This window comes from Prunus dulcis, chromosome 6, assembly GCF_902201215.1.
Source record: "Prunus dulcis chromosome 6, ALMONDv2, whole genome shotgun sequence".
Classification (NCBI taxonomy): Eukaryota; Viridiplantae; Streptophyta; class Magnoliopsida; order Rosales; family Rosaceae; genus Prunus; species Prunus dulcis.
The window spans coordinates 27,408,079-27,436,042 of record NC_047655.1 but is presented as its reverse complement, the minus strand read 5'-3'; the positions used below and the strand labels follow the sequence as shown (position 1 = coordinate 27,436,042).

General features: G+C 38.0%; 2 protein-coding genes across 9 annotated transcripts; both read left to right on the top strand.

Annotated features, from left to right (window-relative positions):
• The first annotated feature begins 188 nt into the window (after positions 1-188).
• LOC117632473 (DNA polymerase zeta catalytic subunit) lies at positions 189-16,920 on the top strand. The gene is made up of 29 exons (XM_034365956.1): positions 189-509; positions 759-841; positions 930-987; positions 1,235-1,284; positions 1,402-1,514; positions 1,594-1,636; positions 2,246-2,314; positions 2,559-2,714; positions 2,857-3,028; positions 3,127-3,218; positions 3,305-3,673; positions 4,011-5,091; positions 5,344-5,568; positions 5,781-6,109; positions 7,373-7,515; positions 7,823-8,411; positions 8,593-8,739; positions 9,052-9,327; positions 9,461-9,568; positions 9,701-9,906; positions 10,145-10,448; positions 10,707-11,324; positions 11,447-11,605; positions 12,345-12,366; positions 12,527-13,160; positions 13,369-13,486; positions 13,932-14,284; positions 14,722-14,820; positions 14,951-16,920. The coding sequence occupies exons 1-29, from the start codon at positions 410-412 to the stop codon at positions 16,362-16,364; spliced, it is 8,130 nt and encodes a 2,709-aa protein (XP_034221847.1). The 5' UTR covers positions 189-409; the 3' UTR covers positions 16,365-16,920.
• Positions 16,921-17,098: 178 nt separating this feature from the next.
• On the top strand, positions 17,099-27,509 carry LOC117631479 (protein ALWAYS EARLY 2). 8 transcript variants are annotated; one of them, XM_034364660.1, is made up of 20 exons: positions 17,099-17,490; positions 18,230-18,348; positions 18,447-18,545; positions 18,796-18,858; positions 18,964-19,041; positions 19,187-19,358; positions 19,554-19,813; positions 19,916-20,273; positions 21,284-21,361; positions 21,759-22,042; positions 22,159-22,215; positions 22,635-22,958; positions 23,047-23,225; positions 23,316-23,598; positions 24,300-24,485; positions 25,019-25,183; positions 25,628-25,771; positions 25,879-26,091; positions 26,358-26,648; positions 26,857-27,509. In XM_034364660.1, exons 2-20 carry the CDS (start codon positions 18,247-18,249, stop codon positions 27,019-27,021), a joined length of 3,501 nt encoding a protein of 1,166 aa, XP_034220551.1. In that variant the 5' UTR covers positions 17,099-17,490; positions 18,230-18,246; the 3' UTR covers positions 27,022-27,509. The 8 variants fall into 8 exon arrangements, with proteins under 8 accessions (XP_034220551.1, XP_034220555.1, XP_034220557.1 ...); XM_034364664.1 differs by having other exon boundaries at positions 17,203-17,490; positions 25,628-25,738; XM_034364665.1 differs by having other exon boundaries at positions 17,249-17,490; positions 18,450-18,545; positions 25,628-25,738.
• Positions 27,510-27,964: the final 455 nt, after the last annotated feature.

The following is a 27,964-nucleotide window of genomic DNA, read 5'->3' as shown; positions in this document are numbered from 1 at the left end:
TACATGTAGCTTTAGATTATTTTTTTTAAAGAACATGTTAAATTATTAGATTTTTTTTTTTTTAAATGAGGAACATGTTTATTAGATTGTCATGCATATTTCGGTGAAATTGAAAACTTAAAAAGAAAACTATTTTTATTTGTGTGAAGTTTTTATGAATTTATTATAACTTCCAGAAGTAAAATACTACCGTGGTTTGGTTTCCATGATAGGGAGATATACTTGAAAATTAAAAAAATGATAGGGAGATATACTTCATCGAGCAATTGTTGCTGGGCACTCGAAAACGACCGGAGGTCAAACCTCTTTACCTTCCATGGCTTTTTCCGGGTTTCCATGGGTCAATTGACCACCTTGCCGCAACGTGGGTTCCGCTGCAGTTGCATTTCCGTAATTTTGGAGAAAACCAATGGCGGCTTCGGACGCTTTCAGCGTTCGGATCGTCTCCGTCGATTACTACATGGCGCCGCCGATCCCAGGCGTCGATATCTCTTACAGTAGCTTCCAAGGTACCATTCCCCCAACCCTCCGTAAAACGATGCCGTACGGTCAATTTGCTTAAATTCATAGCCACTGTTTCCTTCACTTGGCTACTAACTTAGATTTCATAAAAATTTCATTCATAATTTCTGCAACCAAACTCAGGCTTCGGGTTTGACTGAGGGAGTGGATGTTCTAGTTAATTTTCTGCGTCACCAAACACGGTGCTATGGTTTTGACATTAACATAAATTATTTTTGTTAAAAAATTTTCTGAAGGTGGGAAGGTGAATGAGGTTCCCGTTATACGAATATTCGGCTCTACTCCGGCTGGCCAGAAAACTTGCTTGCACATTCATCGAGTAAGATTTAGACTGTTGCTTATTAATTCCTTTTTTTCTAACTTACGGGTTTCTTATATTGTTTTTGGGGCTAATTTGTTATGTGCAGGCGTTACCATATTTATATGTGCCATGCGCCGATATACCGATTCAGCTGCACGAGAAAGGTACTTAGTATGCTTAGAACTAGGCTAGCACCAAAAATATAATCCCAGTTGGAAGGGATGAAGAAGGCTTTGTTGGAATTTTATTTTTGAGAAAGCTCGTTTCCGTTTAACATAGTATATATTTCTGCCTACGTTTTTCTAATAAGTTCTGGGTTTTCTAAGTTTGATTTTTCTCTGTAGTTGTGATTTTATTTTTTATAGTCACATTTGATACATGAATATTTGTCCCATTGTTTTGATTGCACAGGTGATTCTTACACACATGATATATCTCTTGCTATAGAGAAAGCTTTGAAGGTATGCCTCGTTAAATTGATTGAGTGCTAGTCTGCAATGCATTTTGTTTGGTATGGTTCTCTGCTTCACATGTCTGGTACTGAAACCATGGATCAATGTATTTGGTAACACTTACAGCTCAAAGGCAACGCTGGTTCAAAGCGGCAACATGTGCATAGTTGCAGCCTTGTCCAGGCAAGGAAGCTTTATGGTTACCATTCATCAGAGGAGGTGTTTGTGAAGATATACCTGTATCCTAATCTTGTTTTTATGAATTTATTTTCTTAGTAGCCAGGAGTATGTTATTGAACACCTTGACTAGAAACTAAGCTACTCTCCACATGATGTCTCTCGTGCTGCCAATCTTCTTCTGGTGCTCTTCTTCAACATCGTACTTATAATTGGTGGCTGTTTGAGATTAATTGTTGTTACTGCTGGGTTTTGACTGCTGGCATATTGGAGCTCTTTTCGTCCTTTGCTGTGGCTATTGGTTTCTCTGATGTGAAGTTTTCTTTATATGCTACCAAATGTTATTTTTTTAGTTCGTAAAGTAGTGAACACTCTGGTTCTTATTTAGGACAGTTTTTCTGTGGAAGTATTTCATTGGAGGTCATAAGTTCTTATTGTAGTTGTCATTGACTAGATGCTTCTGATTCTTTCTTTTTATTTGTTTCATGTGTTTTATTGTCAACCAAAACTAGATTTCTTGGTAGGTCTTAAAACAGATTTTTTTATATTATTACACAATTTTTATGGAAATGAGCCTCTTACTTCTGATCATACCCTTTGCACAGATTTCTCATCAGTTTTTTTGTTTAGCTTTCAATTTGACCTCCTGTAGGTTTACTTGGAATTTGGTGATCACTGATCATTATGTGGATGTATTTTTGTGAATCAAATTCTTTTATGGTCTTGATTTAGCTTGTGTTATAAAGCTGACTGGGTGAATGAGGATTTATCGTTGTTAATTCTTGCTTTTCAGGGAAGTTCAGTTCTTGATAAATGCTTACAGCCTCATGAATCTCACATTCCCTTCATTCTCCAGTTTCTGGTAAATTATTCCCTCCATATTAATTATTGCATTAATTTTTAACTCATAAATGTTTAGAAAGAGCTATGCAGGATTCATACAATTTAAGACTATCTCTTGTGGAAATTTCCCTAGAGTAGTGTAGAGGGTCCACTCTAAAGCATGATTGTGCACATTGATATGTGGGAATACCTAATTCTTGTAGTGTTCTAGCTTCATTTTTGTCAACGTTTGTTGTTATGATCTAAGCTTCCCCTTTTGGTAGGTTGACTACAACTTGTATGGGATGGGTCATCTACATGTATCGAAGATTAAGTTCCGTCATCCAATACCAGATGCCTTCTGCCCTAGGAAGTCTGTTCACAATGGACAGCCTAGTCAGGACATAGATAAGTCAACTTGCATGCCTGCCGATTTCCAGGTCAACTTTGTATCTTTTCTGCGCATGATAATTTTGGATAGGCATTATTGGTATTTATGATTTTGGCTAGGATTCTAATGCACATGAATATAACTTTGGTTGAATAATGTTCTTGTATGATGTTTTGGGAATTTTGCATTAGGCAGATATACATGGCCATCTGTCATTGGGTTCACCTGTTTGGATATCGTCCACAATTCCAGTTGACTGGACGTGGAATTCTCCTGGTGAATTTGATGCTTCCTCAAATCCAGATATGAACTGCATTAAACGTCAAAGTATTTGTGAACTTGAGGGGGATGCTACTGTAGATGGTTTGTTTTGATGCTCAGTTATGCCACAGCTATTGCTTTATCTTTTCTTACTACTGTTCTTTTGCTGATCAAATCGTTACTCATTCATGGTTTCACAGAGATTCTTAATCAGCAGCTTAAGATATATACATCCTTCTCGCAAACTCGTTCAGATGTGAAAATGGTTCAGTCGCTTATACCAATTTGGGAGGTTTGCTTTCATCTCATTCATTTGCTATTTTTCTGTGTATTGTTATGCGTCTTACACTTGTTGTTTTTTTGTTTTTTGGTCCTTAGGAGTATGAAAGGACGGGGATACATGAGGCAGCAATACCTCCTGATCCTGCCAAACCACTTCCAGAAGATACTTTGAAAACTCTAGCAGGTGGTCTAGAATTTAATAACAAACTTATCAAAGTGCATGGTGAAGCAGAAAGTTCTTTGTGTCGAACTCAATTAAGGAAAGATGTAAGGTCTGTGGAGCAGATGACATCTCCAAAAGATGAAGGAAATTTTGTTCAACTCCAAACTGATAATCTTACTGATGGAGATATAATTAGATCTCCGTCAACACAAGATTTTACTGAAGAAAGGGTTTCAAATGCCAAACTTTCATTGAATAAGGAACTTCCAGCATCTCAAGTGATCGAGACGATAAATATGAAGGTATAACAATCCTGATCATGCATTTCTTTTAGCATTGATGAAGATTTTTCACTCTTTGGCGATACTTTTCTGGGCCAAGTGACTTTGCAGGGGCTTGTCTAGTTTTTGGTATTTCCCATTACTGAAGTTTTTATTGTGAGTTGTTAGTTGTGTCACTGGTGTTATCATGTAACTTTTCACTAATAATGGTTTCTCCCTGCATAATTCTGATTTCTTTTGCAGGTTGTTAGAGGAGCTTTCCTTCTGTTATATTTTTCGCATACTCATAGTTTTTCAATAAGAAGTTGGTTGTTGGAATTGTCTCTTGCATTGATAAGGACCATATGTTTTCACTCAGGCTGCAGATAATGAAGCACTGGGTCTTCTTAGGTGGCTTGCCACTTCTCAGGCAGCTGATGATATAAACTCTGATGATGAACTTGTTTGTGAAACAATTCTGAGTCCCTTGTTGCCTGCAACAACCATTGACAAGGTTCTGGAGAAAGCTAATGTGGACTATGAGACTGAATCCCAAAAGGAGTGTCAGGACATCCTTGATTCAGTTGGTGATTTAATCGACTTTGAGGGAGGAAAGGAAAAAGCTTCTTACCCTTCAGATCGAAACCATTCCTCCAAGCGCTCATCTGAGTATGTGATTCCCCAGGTGGATGGTTGTGGGGATGATGCTATCTCAACTCCTTGTGATGGATCAAGTGGAAGCTTTTCTGAAATAGAGGGGAAGAGTGAATTTAGAACCTCTGATCACCAGGTGCAAGATGCTAGCTCAAGCTTCAATCATAAGCACAAAAGGAAAAAATCATTATGGGGCTCTTTACCTTTGTCTGCGACCCAAAAGATGAAGACAGAAGGAGAACTTGTCAAGTTATACAGAGAAACTAATAAACCTGTTGGTACAAGTTCCTCTTCGGAAGATGAGGTGGGAAAATGTGCAGGCATTGGTGCTTGTGACTTAAAAGAGAGTAGTATGTTGGCAAGATGCTCTGTGAGGGACCTGATGAGGAGAAAGCGATCCTACCGAATTGAGCCACCTGAATGTGGCTCTCAAGGGATTAAAGAGGTTCTTCTGGGGAGGGAAGAAAATGAAGATACACTTCTCTGCGCAAAAAGTTTAGATTTTCAAATGTCATGTGCTGATGCCACAACTTTTGAAGGCTTATCTTCCAAGGGTGGAGTGTGTGAAATGCCTTTTGAGAATCCTGTGGGTGTAAATGCCATAACTGTTGCTACTTTTCTAAACAACGAGGGGAGTGGTGGTCAGAAACTGGGTGTTGACTCTGTTTTATGTGGGCTTAGAAACTCACCATTTGGGGTCATCCCTTCTGATGATAAGGGCTTAATTGAAATGAGCTTCTGCAGGAAACCCCCTGTTGCAGATTGGAACTACGGGGAATCTAAAAATGCTTCATCGTTATATGACGGTATTACTAGCATTTGATTAAATAACTGTTTCCCAAAGACTGGAAGTTGAAAACTTTTGATTATTGACTGATGAAATATGCATAAATATCTCGGGCTTTGCATTGTTTCGTCATTGATTCTGTCTTTGACGTTAAGTTGGTTGAACATGCTTAGTTTTACAACTTATTCTATTTACTTGGTGTGGCCCTGATGTCATGTTGTAGTGCTTGCTATAAATTATTACTGACCTGCATTTTTTTTTTCTTTTCAAGGGAGAACTACTGATGAATTTTGCCCTTTTTTTGTGCGAGACTGCCAAGATGAGACAGAAATTCAGAACAAGTGTGTCAGAAGTGAATCCAGTTCTCATCAAGAATCTGTTATGGGTGTACCTATTCACTATCAAACTGATGGCTCTTACTTGTATCTGTTAACACCTGCAACTACACCCCCTTCTGCCAAAAATGTATGTAGATGGTTGTCAAGTGATGAAAAAGGTATTTCCCAGAATTTTTTTGGTTGATCCTATTACATTTTGGAATTTTTTTAGATATAAATTTTGGTTATGGACTACTAGGTATTATTTCTGAGAGCAATGTGTCATTATTAAAGTGTAAATTCGAAGATAATAAACTATTTCTATGTTTTCTTGAAAGGTATCAGACCTTGGAAAGTAGAAATCTTATCTAGTGTGTAAAACATGTTTCAGGATCTTCTAGGAATCTCACTGGTCTGCAGAGTTATTTGCCTAATGATTGGGACAAAAGTTCACCTGAATGTGGTTCTATAGATGATGTTCTGCCTATTCTACACCAAGGATCTCAAGAGAATCATGGAAATCATGAAACAGAAAGGACAGAAATAGTGCAAAGAGAAGGAGATGCTGTAAAAGTTCAAACATGCTCTGAATACTCACAAGATAGTTCTCAGATTTCCGGTCCAGATGGGAGATCAAAGCCCACGCCTCTTAGTCAGATTGGATTCAGAGACCCTGCAAGTGTTGGCGGAGGCCAACAGCTGACATTGTTAAGTGTAGAGGTATATAACAATGTTATTATTATTATTATTATTTTTTAAAGAAGGAAAAATTAGTGTCTACCCAAGGATTAAAATATCAGCCGTGCATATAATATCGGGCCTCCAATTTACGGATATTTCGGGGGATATATCGTTATCGTTTTAGGTATTGGGAAAAAATCAACAAAAATGACAGATATAGGCATTGAAACACATAATTTTGGTGTAAAAATTTCATAGATGTTATGTACATTATCAATGAATGTATTGAACAAATAAAACTCAAAATTTACTAATAATAAGATATACATATGATGAAATATAAGTGGTATGTAATGTGCGTTAATGAAAAGTTTGAAAATAAAATGTTGATTAGAATGAATAAACCATGCATAAATCCATAGTTTGTTTAAACATTGGATTACAATTTAGATAAGTGCCCATCTACATAAATGAAGAGCTCCTATGAGGTTCAAACAATGAGGAACAACCATCTAGATTCATACAATAGTCATACCAAGTCATGTAACCCGAGCAGTTTGTAAGCCACGTTTGAACATGGTGCACATAGGTCTCTCATGAGCTCCCTACTGTCCTCCCGTATATGGTAACCCAACTAGTAGGTCCATAATTTGTTTCATCATCTTGAGCTCCATAACTAGTTCCACTACAATCAGACATGACATAACCATAGCCATCATAAGTTTCATTTGAGTTAGTACTAGGTCTAGTTCCTATGCTCGTAGATCCAAAACTGATCGACATGTCCTTTGATTGGAGGTATGTGGGCAGTGGACTGTGCATAGATTCTTCATATTTATAAATTATAGGGTGCTGGGCAAGGATTAGCTATTTTTGGGTTTCAATTTGCTTCAATTGCCTTCCAAACTTCTGAATTGTTTTTGGGTTCTGTAATGGGTATCGGGAAATATCGGGGATATCCCACTTATCGGGGATATATCGTCGATACAGGGGAAGATATGGCCTTACCCCCCAATATCGGTGTCGACAGTTGAAAATACCGATATATCGGTGTATCGGCTGATATTTCAATCCTTGTGTCTACCTTTTATTTATTTTGCATCTGATTTAGCAAATCCAAATGTTTTTTGTAAAATATTTGTGAATCTTGCTTTATGTATGTTCACAAGAATATCGTGATTAACCTTTGTATATGTCTTTTTGTTTTAAAAAAATTAATTAAATTTCCTTGTAACCTTCACAGGTTCAAATAATTTATGAGCATTTGCACTAATACAACTTGAATGCAACATTGGGTGACAGGTTCAAGCAGAATCAAGAGGAGATCTTCGACCTGATCCTCGGTTTGATGCCATCAATTTGATCTCTCTTGCTATTCAGAATGATAATGATTCTATTGTTGAAATTTTTGTGCTTTTGCACAGTAAAGCTGAAAGTTCTCAGAGGTAAAATCAGTATTGAAACTTTACATACTTATCTTTAGTCTGTTTGTTCTCCTACATTGAGTATGACTCGGTGCATCTTCCTGGTTGGGATATTTGTAATTGTTGATTCATTTACTAGCGAAAAGTTTATATGCCTTTTTTAGTGGAATCTGTGGCCCTAAATTTTTAGGAAAATATGCCCAAATAACTGGAAAACAATAAAACCTTTGTAATATTTAGAAACTGTAAGGCTATAACTAGCACTAATAGTTTTCTAGGTAGCATTAGCTGGCATTTTACAGTAGCTTATTATGCTTTTCTTTTGTAGGATTCTTGATGGAATTTCTGGCTGCAAGGTGTTGGTTTTTTATGAGGAGAAGTACTTATTTGATCATTTTATAAAAACTGTATGCTCATTGGACCCAGATGTTTTGATGGGTTGGGATATACAAGGTGGTTCTCTTGGGTTTTTAGCAGAAAGGGCTTCGCTTTTTGGTATAGGCTTACTCAACAAGATATCTCGGGTACCATCTGAAACCAAGATGGAGGCTGAAGATTTAGAAATTCCGGAGAAAGCAATACAAGAAAAAATGATTCATGAGGCGGTCATTGCTGATCCAGTTGTACTAGATCCAATAGTTGAGGATGAATGGGGAAGAACTCATGCCAGCGGTGTCCATGTTGGCGGTAGAATTGTCCTTAATGTCTGGCGGCTGATGCGTGGTGAAGTCAAGCTCAATATATACACAGTTGAAGCTGTTGCTCAAGCTGTGTTGAGGCGAAAAGTCCCATATATTCTTAATAAAGTACTGACGAAATGGTTTTCAAGTGGCCCTGGACGAGCCAGATATCGATGTATTGAGTACTTAAATGAGAGAGCAAAGCTGAGCCTTGAGATAATGAATCAATTAGACATGGTATGTATTTAAGTTCTACCTTGGTTCCTCTGTATGTGCTTAGGGTTGGGGAAAATTTATGCCTTGTATGTGTGTTGCTTGTGTATGAGCAGTGATATAAAGAGGTTGCTTATCTTTTTAGGTGCCCTTATCATATTTTTCACTGTCATTCTGATTGTGTTCATCATGACTGCTTTTGCAGATAAATCGAACATCAGAACTTGCTCGTGTATTTGGCATTGACTTTTTTTCAGTTCTGTCTAGAGGTTCACAATACCGTGTTGAATCCATGTTTCTGAGATTGGCCCATGCTCAAAACTATGTTGCCATTTCCCCTGGGCCGAAACAGGTTTTTCCGAGTTATCTTTTGCTGTGTCCTTTTCCCTCCTAATGATGCCTCATGGCGTATTGCATTTTGTTATCCGAATGGTCTATGGTCTTTTGCACTTGAACATGCATAGTTTCCTTAATGTGTTAATTCTGCAAATCCTTTGAAGTCTCTGGTGGATTCAAAAACTTTAGATCTGGTTGTCCTCTCAGCATTTGGCTGTTACCTTTGCTCTTATGCCATTGGATTCTCAAGCAGTCATGGATGATGTAATACTTGTATCATGCACTATTTGATCTTGTGACCAATTTTTCGGTGATTGATCTTATGTAGGTTGCTTCTCAACCAGCAATGGAGTGCCTACCTCTTGTCATGGAACCAGAGTCTGGTTTTTATGCAGATCCAGTTGTCGTTTTGGATTTTCAGTCTCTTTATCCATCAATGATTATTGCATACAACCTTTGCTATTCTACATGCCTTGGAAAAGTTGTGCCTTCAGAGGCAAATACACTTGGAGTCAGTTCATTTTCACCTGATCCCCATGATCTGCATAATTTAAAAGATCAGATTCTGCTGACTCCCAATGGTGTTATGTATGTACCAGAAAAGGTATTCTTGTCATATTGGTTTCTGTTTTAAAGATTTAATTCGCGCATATGGAGCTTGCATTATATGTTGATCATACATGCAAAAGAGGGAGGAGAGGGAGTAACTTTCATTTGCTGTGAATCATGTGATACAGGTTCGTAAAGGTGTACTGCCACGTTTATTAGAGGAAATATTGTCAACGAGAATAATGGTTAAACAAGCTATGAAAAAGTTGTCTTCTTCAGAGCAAGTTCTTCACAGGGTACATTGCACTATAGAATAAAAAATTTGTGTGATTCCTCCATATATTCTTATTTCTCAGCAAGTTCTTTTCCATTGATTGTGCTCTTTTACATGCGCAAAGGTTTGAATAAAGCATCACATTCTTCTCCAGATATTTAATGCAAGACAGCTTGCTCTGAAGTTGATATCAAACGTAACATATGGCTATACAGCTGCTGGGTTTAGTGGCCGTATGCCTTGTGCGGAGATTGCAGACAGTATTGTTCAGTGTGGCCGTAGTACATTGGAAAAGGCTATTTCATATGTAAATGCACATGGGAAGTGGAACGCTAGAGTTATTTATGGCGACACAGACAGGTATCAGTTGATTTCTTATGATGAATGAGATGAAAAATTACAGTAAATTCTTCTGATTTGTTCTTTTTCATTACTGTGTGTTTGATTAGGCAGAATGACATCTCATGAGTTTAGACTGTTGTATGTGGTCTATTTATGTCAATTGCCTGTGGGTCAATGGAGATTGTTCCATCACTTTTTTTCTCTCTCTTTCTCTCATATGTAAATGGGGCAAATTAACTTTCTTTTGTGTTTGCAGCATGTTTGTTCTCCTAAAGGGACGCAGCATTGAAGATTCTTTTCAGATTGGACATGAGATTGCATCTGAAATTACTGCTATGAATCCAAATCCAATTGCTTTGAAGATGGAAAAAGTTTATAGCCCGTGCTTCCTCCTTACTAAGAAGCGTTATGTTGGTTACAGTTATGAAAGCCCTGAACAGACTGAACCTATTTTTGACGCTAAAGGTATTGAGACAGTTCGCAGGGATACATGTGGGGCTGTTGCCAAGACAATGGAGCAGTCTTTGAGACTCTTTTTTGAACATCAGGACATGTATGAGGTACAAAAGCATGTGCTATTCCTTTTGATTGTACTTGAACTGGTTTGAGAAAATCAAGGGTGAAGAGCAAAAGAAAAAACATACCAAATAGCATGTGAAATATTATGCATGATAGGACGTCCATTGGTTGTAAGTCAATCCATGTTCACATGTTACCTCTTTAGTTTCATGGATATCTTGTATTTGCCCTGAGTATTTTTCACCCTGGTGGTTGACTTGATTTCCACGGTTAGATGATCACCTTTGTTTTTAACACAGGTTAGAGCATACTTACAGCGTCAATGGAAGCGGATTCTATCTGGAAGGGTGTCTCTTCAGGATTTTGTATTTGCAAAGGAGGTTCGCCTAGGCACCTACCGTGCTAGTGCTTTTTCGTCACTTCCACCAGCTGCAATTGTTGCCACAAAAGCTATGAGAACTGACCCTAGGGCAGAACCACGTTATGCAGAGCGTGTACCTTACGTTGTAATCCATGGGGAGCCTGGGGCTCGTCTGGTTGACTTGGTGGTGGATCCATTGATTCTCTTGGCTATTGATTCACCCTACAGATTAAATGATCTTTATTACATCCACAAACAGATAATCCCAGCTTTGCAGCGAGTGTTTGGGCTTCTTGGAGCTGACTTGAGCCAGTGGTTTTCAGATATGCCCCGCCCTGCTAGAGAAGCCTTTGGTAAACGCCTCTTTTATGCGTCCAATCCGCACCGAACCAGAATTGATTATTACTATCTTTCAAGGCATTGTATCTTGTGCGGTGAGTTGGTCCAGGCATCAGCCCATCTATGCAATCAATGTTGTGAAAACAAAAGTTTTGCTGCTGTAGCTGTAACTGGAAGAACTTCAAAACTGGAGAGAGAGATGCAGCAGCTTGCTGGTGTAAGTACTCTGATCAGTTCTTAAAACCTTTGCTTTTTATGCCCTTCAAATTAACTTTTACATTGTTTCATATTTATTAAAAAGATTCCAAAGGCCCGATGACAATATGACTTCTCTTGCAGATTTGTCGACATTGCGGAGGGGGGGACTGGGTTGTAGAAAGTGGCATCAAATGCACTTCTCTTGCATGCTCAGTGTTTTATGAGAGGCGTAAAGTTCAGAAAGAACTACAAGGGCTTGCTTCTGTTGCTGCCGGAACGGGTTTCTATCCTAAATGTATGGTTGAGTGGTTTTGATTGAAGACTGCAAGGAAGTCCATCTTCAACACTGAAATCTCAAGCGTTTGCAATGCATGTTGCCCAACATTCTCTTCTCTTCAATCAGATAATATTTCTTTTGCCTTGCGGGTCATGCTGCGTTGGTCGGCTTTGGGCCAAAGCTATGTTGTATAGTTGATCAGTTTTTATTTTATGTTTTTAGTGAGATATTTTGGATTTTCCTAAGGTTTTAAAAAAGAACTAGAATGTGCCTATTTCACCCTTCTTAAAAGAAATGCATAACAAACGTAAATAATAAATAAAAGGTAAACAAGTAATTAGCATTTGTTTTTCCTGACAATTTACAAGATTTTTCTCATAACTCTCCTTCCTACATAATAATCACATGGATTAACATACGTGTTGGTCAGGGCAGTAAGTCCATCCCTTTGCATCCAATTTCGAATCCCCTTTCTTGTAAATTAGATGAATTTTAAGTAATTTAGATATTATCGCTTGTATAAAAAAGTGTCTTGAGAGCTATTCCAAGTTTAATACCCTTTTAGCTTTGAAATTTCTATCACTTGTTCTATCTAATTAATCTAGTGATTATCCAAAAACAAAAAGAAAAATGATTACCAATTTTTTGATCTAATAATTGTGAAAGTTTGAAATATCATTTCGACACAAAAAATAAAAATAATAACTGGTCATAAAATTTACATTTCGGCCCAACCATCTGGGTGACCACAATCATCAAAAGCTCAAAGCCCAAACAAAAACACCAAATCAATGGAAATGAAGCCCAAATTAGTCATTTTCTTCTTCCACTGTACGCCCGTTATAGGTTTAAGCTCACCTTCGTCGTCCAACTCCTCTCTCCCCCTCTCATCCATGGAGGGTTTAACACCATAGTTGAAAACTCTCTCTACCTCTCTGACTCTTTTCCGGAAATGGCACAAACTCCACACTCACTGCTCCTACTCAAACGCCTTTCTCGCTGTTCTCCGAACCTTAAACCCCCTTCAGCTTTCCTCTGTCTCCTAAAACCCTTCTCAACCTCACCAACCCCAATCTCCTCCTTAGAGCCAAAACCTTCCTCTCTCTCAGCACGATTGAGTTTCGTCTTCGACCAAATTGACGCCATTGAGAAAGAACGCTCCGAGAAGGATCAAACCCTTCAAAAAATCCGAGCTTGGCGCGAATCCAAAAAATCCCAAAATAACCCAGAATTAGGGTTGGGAGTTGTCAGTGACAGCGAAAATAATGCTAAGTTGATTAGTTCTGACTCAGTTTCGTCCGAGTCGGAGAGGTTGGAGACGCCAGTGGCAGCTAAGAAAGAGGTAGAGGTAGTGCACCCATGGCCGGAGTGGATTGAACTAATGGAGAGGCTGGTGCAGCAGAACTACTTTGATCATAGGAGAAACGATGAGGATAGAATGATCCAAGATATCGGCTTTAATGCATCTGAAGCTGTTTTGGCGGCAGAGGAAGATGCCCAGGGTGTTGATTTCAAGGATTTCAAGAATGTTCAAACAGCATGTCTTAATTTCGGGAAGGACCGGTTCGATATTATGAGGTTTGTGGCCTGATACTAAATGAAGTGTAAATGATTGCTTTTGATTGTATGCTAAACAACGTTTGGAGATAAGTTGATATCTTTCCTAGAATTATGAGTGACGAATAGGGTAAGTGCACAATTTATTGTCTATACATGTGCTGGGTAACATATGTTGTGTTTAATGCTATTATGATTGACAAGTTCTGAGATAGAAAAGTAATTTCAGGTCCTTGTCGAGACAGGATATTCAAGTTTTGGTGGGTTTTGGATGCCCGAGTACGGACAAGAAGGTGGTTTTCTCTTCAAAACTGTTGAGGAAGCATACCCACCTTGATGAAGGAGATGTGAGTGTTACTTAGAAGAATAATTCCTTGTATTGCTTGGCCGTATAAATTGCATCTAACCGCTGACATCTCATTCCTTGTTGATTTGCATTTGTCATTGCTTATCTCGTAAGTAATGAGTCAAAATAAATATGATTGGCATTCTGAGGTACAAGATAATTTGTTATAAATTCCAGAATATTTGCATGTTCTCCATTTTTCAGCCTTTAGAGTCTAGGATGCTATGACCATTTATTCTGCAGTGACTATTGCTTAATTATATATCGTTTGAGTATTTCTTTTCGTATTCGTTGATATTGTGGCATGACGCATATGTCCCATATTGGAAAAATATAGTATCTGAAGGGTGCAGTTTCTTTTCCTCATCCCTCGTATTTATTTGTGCATATGGATATGAATGCTTAACTTAAGCATTTTTTGTAATGAGTATTCATTCGTATTCCAGGTTTGCAGTTCCTGCAGTTTAAGAAATTCCTGCGAAAGAGCATATCTGATTACTAACAAAGAGGATGAGGCACGTACTATTGATATAATGCGTGTTTTATTGGCTTATGGATTTGATCCTGTAAATGGATCAGTAGTCAATAAGTCACTTCTGAAACAAAAGTCTGTTAAGACTGTAGTCCGTAAGTTACTTCATCAGGTTGTCAAGTTGAGTTCAGTTCCAATAGATCCTAATCTTCCACCTCCAGTAATCAAAAAGCCACCCCCAAAAGTAAAGCAGCCTCCTCCCCCTCCAAGAAGGCGAGTTGGACGAGATGACATTGAGATGAAAAAAGGGGACTGGCTATGCTCTAAGTATGCTTCTTCTAATTTCTTTTATTTTATTCTTCTGGATCATGGCCATTTTATTTGTTTTTACAATTAATACTTTGTTGGTAATTTTCGGGAAAATGCCTATAAGTATTATGTGGCATGTTTCTTTGGCAAAGTTCCTATCTGCCAGGTCTAGTTTTGTTAGTGTATTAAAGTTATTTTGCATGTCATGTCATGCTTTTAGGCTTCAGCCCAGAATAAAGGGACTGTAGTTTTTGGCATTCTATGAGGAATAGTTATGTTGTTTAGATCCCATAAATGGCTTTCCATTGACTTAGCTCATTGATACTTTTTAGCCTTTCTTTCTGTTGTTAAGAAGCATAGTTGAACCAAATGAGCTAATTATGTTGTCAGCCACTTTTGTTTTTATGAAATTCTTCACTTCTAGAATTCGCTGATGATTCTGATACTGGTATCAGGTGTGACTTCATGAATTTTGCCAAGAACACCATCTGCCTGCAATGTGATGCCAAACGTCCAAAGAGACAACTGCTTCCAGGAGAATGGGAATGCCCTGGGTAAGATGTCACTCTTGGATTTTCCCATAATTTTTATATGTGCCCTTTAGATACACAGTCATATCTTTATTGTAGCTAGTTTTAGTTTGCGAGATTCTTGATTTTCTTATGTTGTTCTGTTATATGTCAGGTGCAACTTTTTAAATTATAGGAGAAATATGGCATGCTTTCATTGTGATTGCAAGCGCCCACCGGACGAATATCTGGAGAACAAAGTGCAAGAAACACGTGGCCCTAGGACAAGGATGGAGAAGACTGCTGTTCTTCACAGGGACTCTAATGCCTGGAATTTTGATTTTGATGACAATGAGTCAGATGGGGCAGATGTTGCTGCTTTTGAATATGCAGATTCTTCAGTAATAGGTGAAGGTTCTCTTGGTAACCAGGCTCAAGGACAAAATTTTGGCCGCCCTAAAGATAGCAGAGTACCAAGGGTTCACAATGAAGAATACTCTGATGGTGATACTGTTAGGCCAGGAAGAGGGTTTGATGATTTTAATGATGAAGATGATGGTATTGACAATTACGAGTTAGACACTAACAATAAAAATTCAGCACAGAGCGGTTCAATTGATTTTTCGGAATTTGAAGGGTCCGAATCAGAAGACATTGAAGGCTCTGACAATAGTTCGCGTGGTCGTCGCAGAACAAAATCTTCTTACAATAAGCCACATAAGTCTACACATCAACAGGCAGCGTTCTCTGTCTCAGATGATGGTGAACTTGTTTCTGACGAAGAGCTTTCAGCCCATCCCAACTGGAAATCTAGTCATGTTGCTGATTCTAGATCAAGAGGTAGGGGTAGAAATAGAACTGGTCCATCCAGGGGATTAAGCTTTGGTTCTGATGATGAACTTGGACTGTCTTCTGATGTAGATGATGTAGATCAAACTTTTGGATCCAGGCAAGGTAAATTGAATAAATTAGGTTCTGGGAGAAGAGATTTTCAGAGGAGAGGAAATTTTGATGTTGAAGATGATTCAGTTTCTGGTTCAGAATCAGACAATGATGATTTTCAATCCAATAAAAATAGACTGAGAAGGCCTAAAGAAAACAATTTCAAAGGTCGGGGCAGCCATAACTTTACCAGAGACACACAATTTGAATCCAGTGGAATGAAGGGTGGTAGGAGAAATTCTTTCAACAATGACTTTGACAGATCAGCAGGAGGGTCTCATGGTAGTAATAAAGGATTTCGAGGGAATGATTTTGACAGCCAGAGAATGAGTAACAGAGGTGGTGATAAGCAGAGTTTTAAGGGGGGTCCTAGAAGAGAAGGGTTTGGAAAGAGTGGTGGGAGGAATTCTTTCAGTGATGATTTTGATAGATCAGCAGGAGGGTCTCGCGGTAATAACAAAGGATTTCGGGGGAACGATTTTGATGGGCAGAGGAGGAGTAACAGAGGGGCTGATGCACATAATTTTAAGGGGCCTAGAAGAGAAGGATTTGGAAAGCAGCAGCGTGGAGGGGTTAATGAATATGGTAGGGACAAGGACAGGGGCTTTGATGACTGTAGAAACAGTAGACGCGTAATTGAAAGATAGATCCCTCATCCACGATGAGAATGGCAGTACTTGGTTTACTTTAGATGATGAGGGCTCATACTTGGTTCCTGAGGTGAATGGTTGCAAATTGCAACTCATACAGATGGAAAGGAGTGCTAAAGATCCAAAGTGGATATTAGGATACCTGATCTCGTTGCCGGTTTCAATTTTTCCATGTATCATCAGGAGTTTTCATCAAATCAGAATTTCAGTTTCATTGCTATGCTGGTTTCGATTCGATGCAAGTTCTTCTGATCTAAACCTTAAATTTCAATGGCAACTTCTGCATCTCATTATGACAAGTTTGTTTGCACTTCATGTCAAACTTCCGAAGCAAGATTTTCTTCAGCAATTGGGCTCATGTTGTTTGTGGCACAACTTCAAGCTTCAAATTCTACACTGTTCTGCAGATGAAATAGGAAATTTGAAGCTTTCTCATTCAATGGGTAACAAGTGGTTTTGCCTGCCTCAAGTTCTATGTAAATAAATAAATTTTGTTTTTTATATGAACTTTTTTTGGGCCAAAACCAAATTATAAGAAATTATTTGAACTGAATATCAATTCTTCTATGCTTCAGTATTTGGGCCCGCCTTCTATAAATGGGGCCTGGCCCAAATATCAACTGACCTACCCTCAATGCCATGGTCTACCCACTAATAATTTTTCAAAAAAACTTTGATTGCAAGGGGCACTAACTTTTTGATATATCCACATCCAGAATTTTTTCAAATCCAATCTCGTATGCTCATTCGTACCAAACCAAACACCAACATCAAACTCAAACCGAAGAGATCCTTCACGTGGTCCACGTGTACGGTGATCAGCACCCCTCAAATACAAACCCCGTACTCTCCCTCCTTTACCCTCATCTTCTACACGCTCTCTGAAAAAACCATAATGAAAAAGAAAAAGAAAATCAAAAAAATTTCATTGGCTCTGTCCTCTCACCTTTATATTCAAGTTTCGCGGCAACGCCTCCTCTCTATCCTTCTCTCTCTACAATACGCACTCTCTCTCTCTAAAAGTCCCTCTCCTTCTCCGAACCATTTTCTCTCTCTAAAAGTCTCTCTCTCTCTCTCCCTTTCTCTGATTGTTCAATTTGGGTTTGCATAAACCCTACGACGAGTAAGTACCTCCGATCTGTGATTTTTAGGGTTTTAAAAAAGTGTTGCGACGGAGAATAATTTGAAATTAGCTAATGTTTTGAAAATTAGTTCTTGATTTCTTCGTTTCTGTTGCTTTTCGAAGTGGTTCTGAAAAACAGTCTTTTCTAAACCAGTTTTTTTGTGGCTTTGACTGATTGCATGTAGAGTGAATTAGTGAATTTTTGAATTTTGGGAGTCGATCTCATAATGTGATGTGATTTCTGGGAATCAAGCATTTTATCGAATCTGAATTTGGTGCCTGCGCTGTGCTAAGGTAGATTTTGAATTCCACACACTATGTGCGTCCGAAAATTAGTTTGCTCTGGGAAAACAATAATTAGCAGAAGGGAAGGCGCTTGTTTTATAAAATATATGTGTTCCTCATCATTTGAAAAAAAAAAAAAAAAGAAGAAGAAGAAGAAGAAAGGGATTTTTTGAAGTGGTTGTACCTTGTGGATTAATGGGTGAGTCATTCCGTTTCCGTGTTGTTTTCTATGGATCAGTCTTTGAGGCTGTAGATCTTATTGGAATATTAAGTTGCAGGGAGAAATGACATATTTTCAGAGAAAATGGGTTTTCATTTGGCTAATTATTCTTGAAGAGGGTATTGTCACGATTAGTTGATTATCGAAACTGTAGTTGATGCTACTGGGTAGGAATATGTTTAAAATCAGTGCCACACGTGCAGTTATCTAATTTTATTACCTTATGTGCTTCAGACACTTGAAGTTTTTCCATGGCCCCAACAAAAAAATCCAAAAGTGTAAAGCGGTATGCAACTGTAAATGAGGCCTCTCCTGAGAAATATGGCGGAGGGTCAAACAAAAAAAAGCAACGGGTAACTCCTGGTTTTTTTTTTTTTCTTTCAATTTAGCATATATGAAGACTTTTTATTCAGATGACTTGATGTTGTGTTTGTTCAAATTTTTTGCATAGAAGAGAAAGTTGTCTGATAAGTTGGGACCAGAGTGGAGCAAGGGAGAGCTTGAGCGTTTTTACGATGCCTACCGAAAATATGGGAAAGATTGGAGGAAGGTATGCTAGTGTTTGTTCTCCTGATTCAGTTGCCTTTGGAAATTTTGTAGACAACTTTAGCTGCTATTATGATATATCAGCTGTAGGCAAATTGCACATTACTTGGTGAAACATATCGTAGGGAAATTTCATTTTGCCCACATTAATGTCTTACTAATTGTAGTTTATGCGTCAGTGAATCATTTCTTATGCACTTTATGTTGTCTTTATTCCCCTATCTGTTAGATTATTAATTTCTGTTGATCTCTAGGTGGCTGCTGCAGTGCGCAATAGAAGCATTGAGATGGTGGAGGCTCTTTACAATATGAACCGAGTATGTGTGGTCTATGGTGCTACTTTAACTTAATCATTAAACATTCATTATAAGGTTGTCTTTTACCATCTCTGACAAGAGGAATTGTTAATGCTTCTGTTTCAGGCATACTTGTCACTGCCAGAGGGTACAGCTTCTGTGGTTGGCCTTAAAGCGATGATGACAGATCACTATAATGTTATGGTGAGATTAGATTACAATTTCAAGTTTTCCCCTGATTTTGGATTTTATTTGGAATTTGTTTTGGGATTTATACTTGGAGATGGTATGCTAATTTCTACTCATCAGGGATCTCATTGTAACGTGGTTTCTACTTGTTAATTGACAGGAAGGCAGTGATAGTGAACGAGAGAGCAATGATGCTTCAGGATTTTCTCGGAAACCGCAGAAACGTAAGCTTGGGAAAGATCAGCTCAGTGCCTCAAAAGATGTTTTCCAGTTGCATTCAAGTGCTTCACATGAAGGATGCCTATCATTATTAAAAAGGAGAAGGCTTGATGGTATGATACCTTATATGATGAACACCATCATACTGGTGTTTACTCAACTTTATTCTGTTCTTTGTACAAATTGGTTTCATTCTATGATCATGGGAACTGTAACTTGAATACATTTTTTCATGGTGCAATGCTTACAAGAAAAATGATTACCATCTGAAGTTTGACTTCTGTTCTTGTGACTTCAAATTTAATCAGGTGGCCAGCCTCGGGCAGTTGGGAAGAGGACACCTCGCTTCCCAGTTTCATATGCATATAAGAAAGATGATAGGGATACTTATGTCTCTCCAATTAAAAAGGGTCGGAGGTCAGAGGGGGACAATGATGATGAAGTTGCGCATGTCGCAGCATTATTAACTGAGGCTTCACAAAGAGGAGGCTCTCCCCAAATTTCTCAAACGCCAGACAGAAGACCCGTGCATGTAAAATCTTCTTCTGTTCAGAGCTCAGAAAGAATGGTACGTAATATGGCTCCACTTGTTCTTGCACTACCTTTGTTGCCTTGTTCATAGATGTCTGAAAATTCAATTATTTGCTTTTTTCTTGTATATGTAATTTAGCATCCACCACGAGGGAAAGCTCGGGCTAATCTTCGTGATCCTTCAATGGACGAAGACTGGTTGGAAGGTAGTATAGGAAGCAAGGGGGCTGAAACTGGAGATTATGCCAGAGATTCGTTAGAAGGCGTAGGTACAGTAGAAATTAATTGGAAGGGTAAAAAGTTCTATGGAAAGAAAGAGAAAGCTAAAGACATTGGGAATCATCAGTTTGATGATGGTGGTGAAGCATGCAGTGGCACTGAAGAAGGACTTAATGTCAGTTCGAGGGGGAAAGATGATATTGAAGTTTCAAATACAAAAGGGGAACGATTTTCTCCACAAGGTCAAAGGAAGAGAAGCAAGAAACTTTATTTTGGAGGTAATATTTTCTTTTATGTATCTTTTGCATTCCTGGACACAGAGAGAGGACTGTGTGATTCTTTCTCTCTGGTTGTTTTTCTTCTCATGAAATTGAAAGTCGAAATAGTTAGTGATGTTATCTTTTATTTTTTTGGAATATGATTTTTCCTTCGAAGTCCAAATAGTCTGTATTGAACTTAAGTGCGTACGTGCCAGTACCAATGTCAGATATGGGAACTGGATAGAACATGGTAACAGAAGTGCTTTTTTTACTTAAATTTATGACAAGATATTTTTTAACAAGGACCAAGTCAGTCTCATTTTTTGTACATTTAGAATCCAGGCTTTCTAGTTTATTCTCTTATTAGTGCGTTCGGATATGATTTTTGAACCTAGAGGGAATTTTCTGAATTCAACCAAATCGTGGGATATAACTGGGAAATAATTTTCCTGAAGAGCTTTCAGTTAGTTCAGCAACTCTTCAGCATGTGGATGGTGGGAGGTGCTCATCAGAGATCCATCTTTGGAGTTTACTTTTAGATTTCAGTAATTTCAGAGTTGATTATGGATCACATGAATTTGTTTTCAAGAGATGCATTGTCTTCCAGGTGGACTAGACCATATGTTTGAATCTTCTCCACTGTAAAATATAAGGATTATGAGTTTGTCCTGAGTGGGCCAGTTTCTATAAAATATGTTATTAATATTAGTTAATGAAATTTTCAACCTAAGGTAATTTTCTGGATATATGTGACTTTTGCTTTTTTGGATAAACGATTTGTTAAAATGACAATTAGGGGCAGCCACACCTAGATACACATGCACCTATAATGACCATTTCAATTCTGAATTCCATCACTTGCATTTTGTGCCTTAGGCATCATTTTTTTTAACATCTTTTAATTTTTGTGAATCATGAACTATATATCCCTACTTTTTCAGTTATGTGTTTGCAACCTGCTATTTTGATTGAGGTTTTCTCTGTATCTCTTGTAACAATATATTGATATTCCAATTGTTTTCTTGTAGATGAAAGCTCATGCTTGGATGCTCTGCAAACTTTGGCTGATTTGTCTCTGATGATGCCGGAATCCACAATGGAATCTGGTATGTAGGTTGTGGTTTAGGAAATTCTATAGATTGATTTGTTTGCACATGGGATTATGTGACTCCTTTCCTGGCCCCTCCTTTCATTTATATATACAGAATAGATCAACAGGCATCCTTTTAAATTTCATCTTTAGTGAGACATTCATGTTGATCAACAGGCATCCCTTTACGTTTCATCTTTACTTTTTAGAGGATGGATAAATTAGAAGAAAAATGAAGTAGATGACTCCCATGAAATAAAATTTATTGCAGGCTTGTAAATTGCACTTGGTTCTCAGGGTTCAATGTTTTTATCTTGGTGCAATTCTTGTTAATTACACACATCTATTATGCACGGTTTACTAATTAAATATTTTCTTTTAATTATTATGTGATTGTTATTTGTTGGATATAGGATCATCTGTCCAGTTGAAAGAGGAAGGAACAAACCTTGATGTGGAAGATAAATTTAGTGTGCCTGAAGCTACATCTACAAGCCAATCTAGAAACAAAAATAAAATCCCCAGCGCAAAACATAGAGGACCTTTTGCAATTTCTGGAGTTGAGGGTACTAATTCCAAAAAATCCAAACTTGGGAGGGAGCCGGTATTTGATACTACTGCTGTCTCTGAATCAGAGCAACAGCTCCAGTCTACCACCAAAACATGGAAAAGGAAACGGAAGTCCTCAGTATTAAAGGTAAACACAGGGATGAGGGTTAGTTATCATAAAATTTTCTTATATCTCTCTTATCTTAATTTTTGTTTAACATTTGGGTTATTTGATGACAAACGACAGTTCTTGTCCATGTGCAGATATCAAATGCTGATGCCCCTATTGATTCTAATATAAATGAACCTTTAAAGATTGAGGTATGCAGCTCTTTTATTCACATTTACAAATGTTTTTTTCTGTCTTCCTAAGAGAGCCAATGCTTTGTGGTTACTTTCTGGACTGATGGTTGATTATACCTTGTTATCGCTGTGAGTCTTGTAGCTATGTGCCTATTTATGAAGCATGGATAACCATATGACACTGATACAACAATATGGCAATTCTTGAAAGAGTATGATATGACCATTCAATAAATATATCGTATTGGCAGTAAATTTGTTGAATATCCTAAAAGATATAATTATATTTACATTATCAAATAAGAAGTTTATCATGTTCAACTTCAACATGATAAATCTTTCTTATGTTTTCAGGTTTTTTGAATGAAAGTAACTGATCATTTACCTGCCATTTGGTTATTGAGTTATATTTTACTTTCCCCGTGCCATATCTGTAGGCCTTTGGTGAAGAAGAAAATAAACCAGTGACTAAAGGAAAACGCACCAATCAAAGCTCTACTCCTTCAAAACAATGGAAATCGACCAGATCCCTGGAAGGATCTTTGAATAGTGATTATAGGCGAACAGGGACTGATTTGACAGCAACGACTGCACAAGCTCCCACTTCAAACCATGTTAATTTGCCAACGAAACGAATAAGCAGACGTAAAATGTATATACCCAGAACATTGCACCCCAAAGAGAAGTCTTCTGAGAAAAAATTAAAAAATCAACTTAACATACGCTCCAGCTCGGCGCAGGACAGAGCACTGTATTTAAAGGTAATCTCATGCCTCCCCCCTTTTTTTCTGTACACTTTTCAACAGTTAAGTTTAGATCCGAAGTCTTATTTTCTTGTGTAATTTTCAGGAGAAGACTTCTTGCTGCTTGTCATCACATTTAGTACGTAGATGGTGCACTTTTGAGTGGTTTTATAGTGCACTTGACTACCCTTGGTTTGCCAAAAGGGAGTTTGAGGAGTACTTGAATCATGTTGGACTGGGACACATTCCGAGACTAACTCGTGTTGAATGGGGTGTCATTAGAAGGTACTTTTTTCAAGTTGTTTAGGTAGATTATGGTATGTGAATTTGAAAATACCAACAGAAGATTATTGTATTGCTTTCTTTATATTGCAGTTCCCTTGGCAAACCTCGGAGGTTTTCTGAGCACTTTCTACATGAAGAAAGGGAGAAACTTAAACAATATCGGGAATCTGTAAGGAAACATTATGCTGAACTCCGAACTGGTGATAGGGAAGGACTCCCAACAGATTTAGCAAGACCTTTATCAGTTGGGCAACGAGTGATTGCTCTACATCCCAAGACAAGAGAAGTTCATGATGGAAGTGTGCTCACAGTTGATCATGATAAGTGCAGGGTTCAGTTTGACCGCCCAGATATAGGAGTTGAATTTGTCATGGTATGTCATGCTTTCCATTTTGTATTCATATTGTCACTGCGGAAAACTGTTTTTGAGTCTCTCTCTCTCTCTCTCTGTCCCTCTCTCATTTTCATCAAACTGTCTTTTGACACACTTACACCCATCTTCACACACAAAATATGAGCTTATTTGATCTTTAGTGACTTTAATAGTAGCCGATGCTAAGTAAACTATTTTCCCTTAACCATTCCATCTGATTATTCATTTGTGTGCATCATTATTGGATTGAGATACTTGATCTTTTTTCTTTTTCTTTTTGTAAATTAAATATTAGGTGCTATTTGATACATTAATTTTAGTTATTACTTTTAGGCTATTACATGATTATTAAATTATTTTCTATATTCTGTTTAGCTTTTGCTGAACTGTTTTATGGATCTGAAATTGAATGTAAAATTATGAGGCTGTTGATTACAATAAAAACTATACTACACGAACCATAAAAACTTTAGGTTACATTCAAAGGTTACAGCCTAATTATACACTAATGAAAAGAAAGATGAACCCAGATGATTTCACCTGAGGTTGCTCTTTGGTCTGCTGCGTGAAGATTTTATTATTTCATTATTTTGGTTACTTTGGTTCCTATTTCTTATGTTCTATCGAGAGTTAGTGAATGTGCTACATCAGGACAATCTATTTCTTTTTTTGAGATATGACTTAAGAATTTTTCATTACAGGATGTGGATTGTATGCCGTTGAACCCATTGGATAATATGCCAGAAGCTCTTAGGAGACAGAATTTTGCTTTTGACAAATTCTCTCTTACATCTAAGGAGGCCAATAAGAATGGGAATCTAAATTTTGGAGGCCCACATTTGGAGAAAGCAACTAGCCCCATGAATACTTCCGTAAAGCAGGGAAAGGTCAGAATTTCTACTAAGCAAAAATTGTGCATAACATCTGCTCAGTTCATAGAATCCACTGCTTATCTCATATTCTGGAAGTCCTTTTCATGTTGTAGATGTTGCATTTGACCTTAGTTTTATCTTTGCATTTTCATTTACATTTTACAATTTATGATTATGGTTGTCACCTGAACTGAGCAGATGTTATGCACAATTTTTACTATAATTTCACTTGGGAAGCACCAAACTCCCAGATGCCCCTAGGTTCACAATCACTGGTAATCACTGGTAACAGGCATTTAGTGGCCAACCCAGTTCATATGTACATTTGAGAGTAGAAGAGAGATTAGGGAAAAAAGAGAGTAGAAGAGAGACTTACATAGTTGAACCTAGTCTTCGTAATGGGTGAACTGCACTAATGTTTTTTTTTATAGAGAAAAATAGGTGTCGGATCAGGGGGGAGGGTGTTCCAGTGACATGGATCAGTCTCAGAAGTATGGATACTAGTTGTCGTATATAATAAACTTAATTTTCTGTACAATTTTGTACAGGAGGATTCAAACCATACAACTTCACAACCAAAGGCAGCTTCTGCTGATATTGATAGAGCACAACAGTCAACATATAGTCAACCTGGTATGGTGGTGGCACATAATCAAGCAAGAGACGCAGACATACGAGCTCTTTCTGAGTTGACTCGTGCTCTTGATAAGAAGGTTATAACTTCTTCTTGTTTCCTTGAAGTTGATTATAGATGTATATAATTCATTTGGGAACATTCTGATGCCAAACTACCCATGCATTTAGTTGTCTTCTCATAATTTCAGTTGGCTTGAAAGCTCCATATGTAAATCTTTTGTTCAGTGTTTTCAACTTTTAAGCCACTTCCTCCTAGACTCCTTAGTCTTCTAGAATTTCCTCAATATGGTTGTTGGTGATACGTAAAATGTATGGAACAGCTGAAAGATCCAGCTTTCCTTACAAGTGGACTCGGTGAAACCAACGATCAGCACTGTACTTTTGCTTATCCTTTTCCACCTTGATCAATTGTCTTAGTGTTGTCTATCCCTATGAATCTTTCAGCATCAAGCTTCTTTGATAATCTTCCTTGAATTAGTAATGATACTCAGAAAGAGTTCATTTTGTTTTTGGAATTTTAGGAGGCATTGTTGATGGAGCTTAGGAACACAAATAATAACATCCTGGAAAACCAGAACAGTGGAGAATGCTCTTTAAAAGATAGCGAGCCTTTTAAGAAGCATTACGCCACGGTACTTGTACAGCTAAAGGAAGCCAGTGGCCAGGCATGTGGCTTCCGTGAATTTATATCATGCTTTATATCTGTGTTTGGTATACCACATTCTGCTCTGACCTTGTAGCAGCCTTATAATACTTTTGTTAATGCATGCAGGTTTCTTCAGCTTTGCTTAATTTGAGGCAACGTAATACTTATCCAGCAAATTCTCTGCCTCCTTGGCTGAAACAGCCAGCCAATTCCACCATCTATGGTGGCCTCCCAAGTTCCTTCGACAGTTCCATTTCTCAAGAATCAGGATCTAGTGTGGCTGAAATTGTTGAAGTCTCAAGATCGAAAGCACATATGATGGTAAATGCTGCTATTCAGGTATGGAGGGTCTCTCCCCGGTATAAAGTCGATGTGTTGTAATTTTGGCTTGTAGGATACTGGTCTTCCCCGTTTGGGCCATAACTTACCCCTTGGGTGATCCTTTAGTAATTTACAGATCAAATGGTTGAAAATCCAAGCATTGTTTTTCTTTGTTCTTTTGTTGAAGAAAATCCCAGAAGTTGCTCTTATCTTTATTTTTTCCTCATTGGCATGAAGATAGAAGGCAGTTAGTGTGATAACACAATGATTCTGTGTCATTGCAGGCAATGTCATCAAGGAAGGGAGGGGAAGATGCTTATGTAAGGATAAGAGAGGCTCTAGATTCCATTGATAACCAGCATCTGCCATCAGACTCCAGATTATCTCTAAACAGGTCTCAAGAGCAAGTAAATGGTAATTTGGGCCATCGCAATCAGTTGATTTCCAGTACATCAGATCCCAACTTTACCAGCGATTCACCTGGTCCAAAGCCGAATACTGATACTGAAAAAACTGAGGCACAGGTTCTTTCAGACGTTATCTCTGCTTGTGTGATGGCTGTGCACATGATACAGGTAAACTGAGTGTGCTCTATCCCACTTGATACATTAAATCACTGTTCATAATGAAAACTCAAGTAATCGAAAATGAAAGACTGCCTTATATTAAAGTCCAAAGCGTGAGAGAGAGAGAGAAAGAGGGGGGTGGTGGTGTTCATTTTCCCTAAATCGTTTCCTACCTGAAACTGCATTATGCTGAATATTTTTCGTTTGTGGTGTGCAGACATGCACCGAACGACAATATCCTCCGGCTGTTGTCGCCCAAGTATTAGATTACGCTGTCACAAGCCTGCATCCACGGTGTCCACAGAATGTTGGAATTTACAGAGAAATTCAAATGTGCATGGGCAGAATCAAGACCCAGATATTAGCACTGGTACCAACTTGAGGCCGATGCTTCCATTCAGTCCCTAGAGTCATCTCATCTTGATTTCTAAAATTATTCCTTACCAAACTCAACTGACTGACGATTATGTGGGTCAGATTGAGTTGCATGGCTCTTGCCAAGAAGCCTGTAAATTAGCAGCAGCAGCTCCGTGTATATAGTTGATAAAGGCTTTGTTTAGGGTTTGTTCTCCTTTTTTGTTCTTTTTCGGTGGTAACCAACTAATGTCTCTCACATTGGCCGAAAGAAAAGACCAATACATGTTTCTGCTTAACAGATTCTCAATCATACTGGTGCCTGTAGCTGCAACGCACTTATGCTGTGATCTATATTTTCTGATTTTGAATAAGCGATGGCTTCCAACGTGGTCAAAGAAACCACTCGTCTAAAAAGATAAGTAGAGCCTATTCTATTTTCTTTCAGAAATTTGAAACTGGATATTTGAACATTTTTTTGCACATTAAATGTCAATTTTACCCTTGCTAATAAAATTAGGAAAATAACAACCCAACAACTGCTAACGACCCCCAATTCTCATTCTCGGCTGGCGCCCTTAATAAAAAAAGTATATAAATATAAAATGGGCATAAATGAAAATTTTAGGGAACTTTTGTAATAATTTTTTTCTATCGATGATTTTATGTTAATTATTGAATAATTCGAACTTTCCCTCTCGCCCCATGTTCATCTTGTAAAATGGTTTCTGTGCATACCCTGATGGAGCTTTTCAAATGCCTTTACTTTTTGGACGGAATCTATTAAAATGCTTGTCACTCATTTTTCAGGGAGAGTTTTAGGATTACCTACAACAAAATTTACTATCCAAGCAAGCTTAATCATTAGAAATCCAGCACCGACACCTCGGCTGACCTTATTTGCCACTGCTAGTGAGACTCGACATGACACCCATGGGCCATAAGAGGAAGAAAAAGTCTCATGGGAACTT